Below are 7,500 nucleotides of genomic sequence, written 5' to 3' on the forward strand. Positions count from 1 at the left end.
GGAATTGGCGTCAGACGTGAATGTCCTTCCCGCCGCCGTCTCATAGTTATATCTGGAGTTCATCACCACAAACACACACAAAGCATAAATACCTCTTTAGTGTTTGCTACTACCTATGTTGAAGGGGGTTGAATATAAAACATGCACGAAATATGCAGTGACAGATATATCATTTGTCCAAAGTAAGGACCGTTTTTTCCCCTCAGGCCTTGGAGTGTAGATAAACTATGGACTATAGAGCTGCACAGAATAGCAATGAAATTGACCCTGGAGTGATTCTATACCATAGTCTAGAGCAGTTCTTAACCCACCTGCCCAAGAGATGATACTATACCATAGACTAGAGCAGTACTGAACCCACCTGTCTAAGAGATGATGCTATACCAAAGACTAGAGCAGAACTGAACCTACCTCCCCATGAGATTATGCTATACCATAGACTACAGCGGTACTGAACCCACCTCCCCATGAGATGATGCTATACCATAGACTACAGCAGTACTGAACCCACCTGTCTAAGAGATGATGCTATACCAAAGACTTGAGCAGAACTGAACCTACCTCCCCATGAGATTATGCTATACCATAGACTACAGCAGTACTGAACCCACCTCCCCATGAGATGATGCTATACCATAGACTACAGCAGTACTGAACCCACCTGCCCATGAGGAAGTGTGGTAGAGCCATAAGGAACGTCCCCAACGACATCAGCAGAGCTCCAGTTCCAATAATCCTTGGCCGGTGGAACTTCGCTCCGAAGTAACTCACCATAGTGATCACCAGCAGGTTACCTAGGAGACATACACATACGGACCTTGTAAAACACACACACATACACACACACACATGTACATATGTATTAGTGAACACCAGCAGATTACCTATGACACACAAACACACAGACATGTGCAAAGCGTGCACGCACACACACACACACACACACACACACACACACACACACACACACACACACACACACACACACACACACACACACACTTCCCAGGGCCACTAACCCATCTCAAAGCTGCCGTCAATAATGCCCACGGTGGAGCTGGGGATCTCAAAGCGTCGCTCCACCTGAGTGATGGTGCTCTTGGTGTAGCTCCCGGTCAGAGACTTGGAGAAGTAGCACATGGCCAGCACCCCGATGAACAGCTAAGAGAAAGACAGGAGGAAGAAAGTTTAAAAAAAGAAACCAATGACATTTTGTATGTGTTGTGTCTGACACATGGATGGGTGAGGTTCCTTGTTTAACAGGTAGGGACATAACCTAATCATATTTTCCCTCTCGGTTTCCTCGTCTCCCATATTGCTTCTCCGTGTGTGACTCTGCCACTGGATGGCTAATGTGACCCCAGCCCCCCCCCCCCCCCCCCCCCCGTCTGACATCTCTAATGTAACTCTCAGACATGTGGCCTTTCCTCTTCTGTCTGAAAATGTCGGGTTTTTCCTGCTCCCAAGTTATTCTCTACACTTATATCGGTCAGTCCAATGTGAGTGTCCCTAAACACACACAAAACACACACACACACTTACGCACACACACACACCCACACACACACACACACACACATTTTTCACACTCATATGTCATCAGCTATGACTCATACAGATAAATACATTATGAAATATACTCTTACTCTTGCGTAAGCAGGTTGAGTTTATATTGAAAAATGTGCATGGGATTCATAGATTTCCATATTGCTACATACATCACATAGCATATATTCATACAGTATGGATGTATGTGAAAATAATAATATTATGTACTTAACGGGCCTGCCTGCATGTGTTGTGAGACCATTTCAGGTTATTAAAAATGCGGTCGCTAGGGTTCAATTAACGTCCCTCACTCTCGCCTATAGAACAGCCTCTGGATTGGCACCAGTTTATTTAAACCTTTATTTTGTGGCACCTCTCTGGGGGAATGATCGACCTAGTGCTGTCCGTTCAAGTGACATGTATTGGAAAATTATTATTATTATTAGTAGTAGTAGTAGTATTAACTTTATTATTAATAGCTTTTTAAACATCAACTGTCTAAAGGGTACACTGGCAGCCTGTTTGACCCCTCACCTTTAAGGGGTAATAGGGTCATGTAGGCCTGTCTTAATTGTTGGGATTATTATTATTATTTGATTATCTATCATTTGTTAAAGTTTCGGCTAAATACCTTAATCATAAACACAACCATGTACATATTCTGTATATTATGTATATTAACTATATATCTATTTATTGTACGCATTTGAAATGTGATCTAAAATAACAGCTGGTTGTGTAATGTAAATCAGAGTAAATAAAACCCAGGTCATTGCTCAGTGTTGAACTGGACTGATGCGGTGAGATCTCTCTCTCTCTCTCTCTCTCTCTCTCTCTCTCTGTCTGTCTGTGTGTGTGTGTCCTCAGGTTGTTTACCTCCCCAGTGGTTGCACATGCTGTGAGGAGTACCCTGCACGAGTTGTTGGCTCAGCTCTAGAACACCAGAGCATATCCCGCCTGCTTATACACTTATTATCACGAGTCTACTGACCCAACAACCCTTAATTCCATCTGGTCCTGCTCTATATATCGCACTGAACTCATCACAGGCACTCATGACTTATCTGAACACACCTGATTTAGCTAATTAAGAGCATTTTAATTACAATGATTTAATTCAGGAGTGCTTACAGCCAAGCTTGATATAAGACAGGGGCTCTAGGGAAAGGACTGAGAACATAGATGGCTGTAGGGGAAGGATTAAGAACATTAGAGGGGTTCTAAGTGAAGGATTGAGAACATTAAGAGGGGCTCCAGGGGAAGTCTCTCAGTCTCTCAGATCTCCCAATACAGAACATACAGAAGCAGTCCATCTTTCCCAGGTCTGAATACCTTCATATCACTGAAGATTAACCCGACACACGTGATGTAGCAAATCTACTACGGTGTTCAAACTAAATTGATTGAAATGGGGAGTTTGTGAGACCGCGATTGATGGCAGCTTTGCACAGGGACAGAGAGTGCGAATTGGCTAGATCGTTTGATTGACTGTAAGAACTGTACTGGACTTTTACCCTCTGGCCCTGGACTCACCTCCCCTGCCTAACAGCACAGTCATGTTACACAATCACACGCCACCAACAGTCCATAAAAACAAACTCAGGATGGATGGGAAGTTGTATTGTACACATCTGAAATATGACATATAGCAGAATAGAAATCATATTCTGGCCTCTTACAGGACTTGTGTACAACTCATCACACAGACAAGAACAATAGTACCCCCTGCACATCGTGGGAATGCATTATACCTCTCCAGCAACTCTACACACTCACTTATGCTTGAAAAAACACATTCTGCTAGGGATAGTGAGTTCAGGTGATCACTTACACAAACACGGTTCAACTATGAACTCCAGGCACCTCTCACTGATTGTTTATGCATTTCCCGTGAAGAACATTCTTGATAATTAACTTTAAGTGTTCTTCTGATGTATTTATTTTAAATAGTCCAGTGAAGGCTTGCATGTTTTTCCAGTTCTGGTATGTTCTGGATACTAGCATTACATAGATCTGTATCTGAGGCAGACAGGCAAATGATGATTATTTATAGTCTCCTTCTGACTCATACTGGCCTGATGATACAACAGCTTTTGAGATTATTATAACAATATTTACCTTAAGGGCCACCCACACTGCCTATGACCACTATAATGACAACTGTAACTATGACAATATGAGCGTAGTGACCGTCTCATCAGTGACCACAGTGATGAGTGAAGCCTGTCACAAATATTATTCATATTTTAACAAGATGCCTTTAAAATTAAACGGATTCTGATTGGCTATAATTTTTACACTATAAAGTTATTCAGTGTGGACAATAAGTGTGTAATTTACAGTGCCGGCAGGCCTTTACACAATCAATCATCTTTTGTCACTGCCACTTACTCCTGACCATCCACACTGCCTGAAGTTTCAGTACGCTCTGAGGGGATTCTTACCTTCAGATTTGGGGTGCAGCACTTGGTCGGTGCGTTGGCTTTGAGGTTGCTGGTGCTGCCGTTCATGGAGGGCGGCTCCCTGAATCCCTCTGGTCTCCCCTCGGCCGTCATGCCACCCCGAAAGAAGTCTCAACGATCTCCCACGAAAAAATGTCAGAAAAGGCTCCAATTCTCTATCCCAGGACCAAAAAAAAGAGGAAAAGAAATGTAATTCACAAACGGCCACCACACTAAAGAAGAAAAGGTCCCAAAAGGCTATTCACATGGAGCACATGTGAAGCCCCAGGTGGCAGTGTAAATAAATGCTTCCAGGACACTATAAGTTTGTTTTGCACTGCCCCCCTCACACACACACACCACCAATGATTGACAAGGATTGATCATTAGAGAGTCACTTTCTAGGTAAGAGGCACCTCGAGATTTCACAATAGATATGGGCAGGCCCTGAGCTTGTGGCATTTTCCTATCTCTAATCAAAATGATGACTTGAGACTGAAGGCATGCTAAACCGAACGTGTTCCCCAGTGTCACTCAGTGTTAAATCCAACACTTTTCTATGCGTTTGTCGAGGCCCTCTAAATTGTTGTCAAAGGCACAAAAAACACTTTAAACACAGTTTCAACACACACAGAACACAGGAAAAAATGTGTTACGACCTCGCTTGTAGGAGGCATACCTGAGGCAACTTTAAACACTAAACTCAGAGTTCTACAGTGAACCAAAGATGCAGCCCACTGCAAGACCCTGAAGTGTGCCCCCACCCTAGGATAGCCTCCAAAAAAAAAAGAGTGAACCGTTGGAAGGACTAGTGTCCAGCTGGAACACTCCCCTGAAACATAGGTAATCAGTGAATACACAAAGCAAGTAAATACCAGGCCCACAACACTGTCAGCTATTACACTTCAGATCTATTGTTTGTCATTATTGTATATCTAGAAGTACCCCCCCCCCCCCCCCCATGAAAAAACCCTGCTGTTGTCACCTTTAATTAGGGAATTTTGCATGAAGTTGTTTGTTTTCAACAACATTAATGTCATGCCAGTGTTAAAATATGTCTGACAGATATCAGAATGCGCCTGGGATTCACGGTTTTATTTATAGTGAGGTGCCTGCTGTCTGGATAGCACTCCATATGAGCTAACTTCACATAAGCGTTTCAGTGTACCAGACAGACATTGAGAAATGGCCATTATTTTTACTGATTAGATCCTCTCCATAAACTGAAGTACCACTGGCAGACTTACTCATTCACCCTCTGTTTATTTTGCCTGTGATGGTGTAGGGCAGCCATGCCCACCACAGCCCCTCTGTTTGAGGGAAGGACCATAAAGGGTTACTGGCAGCCTGTTTGACCCCTGACCTTTAAGGGGTAATAGGGTCATGTAGGCCGGGTAGAGCACCAGTGGAGGGTAATGAGTATGGGACCTTGGTGATAATGAGATGGCCACTTGAGTGAGTGAGTGAGTGTGTGAGTGTGTGTGTGTGTGTGTGAGTACCCAAGTGAGTGTGTGTGTGTGTGTGTGTGTGCGTGTGTGTGTGTGTGTGTCTGTGTGTGTGTGTGTGTGTGTGTGTGCGTGTATGTGTGAGTACTCGAGAGTGAGCGTGTGTGTGAGTTAGTGTGAGTGTGTGCGTTTGTGTGTGTGTGTATGTGTGTGTGTTTGTAATTACAACAACCTCTTAATCTCAAAACCTCTTAATGCAAAACGTGGGCAGTGTGTGTGTCAGTGTGTGTGCTTATGTTAAATTAGAACCGGTGGTTAAGACACTCGTGTCATAGTTAGGATTCTCAGAAAAATAAAGACTAATTGCATGATGGTAACTGGCTTTATATGCATGTCTACCACACCACCACTCCTCTCACCGATGAACACCACACTGAGCATTCTCATTGCCACCACAACTGAAAGTGAGATAGCCTGGTACACAAGTGGCTCTTTTATTTATGAATGAATTCATACAAATGACAGACAGACAGACAGATGTGTTAAGGAAACAGAGAGGGCATCTGTAGGCTCTGGCATCAGCCTTCTGGGGCTCCTTGTTTGGCCTCTGTGTGCTGGTTCCTGTTGGCACTGCCGTCATGGTTCTGGGCTTGATCCTCTGCTTGGCTGGTGGACGGGCTGGCGGCTCTAGCAGGTTCAGTTCTCAGAGGAGAAGACGGGGGAGAAGACGGGGGAGAGGGTGGTTCTACGTCATTCTCGGCTCCCTCCTGGTGGTCCTCGCTGCCGGTCTGGGAGTCCGTCTTCTCTGACCCTGCCCAGGTGTTTGGTACCAACTCCTGATCTCTGGGGCCCTGAGGGCCTGTGGGCCCCCCTCCGTCCCCTAGATTAGGGGTGGGTTGGGGGTAGGGGTGAAGGGGTTGTTGATGGTGGTGGAGGAGCTCGATGTCCCCTGGTTTTGGGGAGTGCTCCTTGGCCGTGGCCTTCTCCTTGTCAAACTGTCGCCTTAGCAACACGATCACGGCGATGATAAAGAAGTAGGAGCTACCACTGAGACAGGTGATCAGGCCCAGGAATATTACCCTGTACATACAGAGACACACACACGCGTGCGTGCACACACACACACACACACACACACACACACACACACACACACATCAAAATGTAGGTCTGATTCATGTAACAACAAAGGGTCTTTATGCTATGTAACACTTTCTTCATCCTTTATGGTCATAGCAACATGACCTTACTCTATTTCTCCACAGTCTGCATTCACACACACACACACACACACACACACACACACACACACACACACACACACACACACACACACACACACACACATACATTCACACACACACATACACACTTACCGGTACATGTCTGTGTCGTACATTCGGCAGGCGCCCCTGCCCCCACATCTCTTCGTGCCCCATTTTAGACAGGTGGAATCAATCAGGGCTCCGAAATACACCGGTGCTGGGATGCCTCCTACAGCACAGCACACAGGGGGGCGGGGGGGGGGGGGGGGGGGACATAACAGCTTGGTGTCGATACAATAATATGGCGTCCAAAACCTACCCGTCTGCCATAGAGACTATAGTTTTGTTAGACTGTAAAAGCATAGCTGACCAGTAGTGCTTAGTTTTTAGTGCAGCAACACTTTCCTTTATTTGGACCGACCGAATTCAAATTGCGATGGTAGCAAAACCTAGAAACTCTGTTGGAGCATTTTAAGAACTACATTACGGCAGGAAGATCTGTCATTTGATAGAAAAGTATGCATTTTAGATGGACAGCTGACATAATGCACTGGAACATAGGTGATAGCATCTGATGGCAGTCACTGATGTTTTCCACCCTCACCGTCCCTTCACTCTGCAGTGCTTTTTACAGTCATTGCTGTTCACACCCTAACCCTAACCCTAGAGTGTATCAGATCCTGATGTGTGTGTGAGTGTATCAGATCCTGATGTGTGTGTGAGTGTATCAGACTCTGATGTGTGTGTGTGAGTGTATCAGATCCTGATGTGTGTGTGAGTGTATCAGACCCTGATGTGTGT

At 45.0% G+C, this 7,500-nt stretch overlaps 1 protein-coding gene across 1 annotated transcript in view; it reads right to left on the reverse strand.

The window, feature by feature from the left end:
* Positions 1-7,500, reverse strand: part of LOC308375552 (uncharacterized protein) — a gene marked incomplete at both ends in the record, with an annotated part of 22,936 nt that overhangs the window by 6,930 nt on the left and 8,506 nt on the right. Inside the window, 6 exons of the mRNA XM_080851718.1 lie at positions 1-52; positions 662-794; positions 1,020-1,161; positions 3,993-4,120; positions 6,018-6,514; positions 6,811-6,928. The exon at positions 1-52 is cut by the window's left edge and continues 61 nt beyond it. Of these exons, the coding sequence (XP_080707844.1) occupies positions 1-52; positions 662-794; positions 1,020-1,161; positions 3,993-4,120; positions 6,018-6,514; positions 6,811-6,928 (1,070 nt within the window). The remainder of the gene's footprint in view (positions 53-661; positions 795-1,019; positions 1,162-3,992; positions 4,121-6,017; positions 6,515-6,810; positions 6,929-7,500) is intronic.

The sequence above is a fragment of the Sprattus sprattus genome, assembly GCF_963457725.1.
Source record: "Sprattus sprattus genome assembly, chromosome: 14".
Taxonomy (NCBI): domain Eukaryota; kingdom Metazoa; phylum Chordata; class Actinopteri; order Clupeiformes; family Clupeidae; genus Sprattus; species Sprattus sprattus.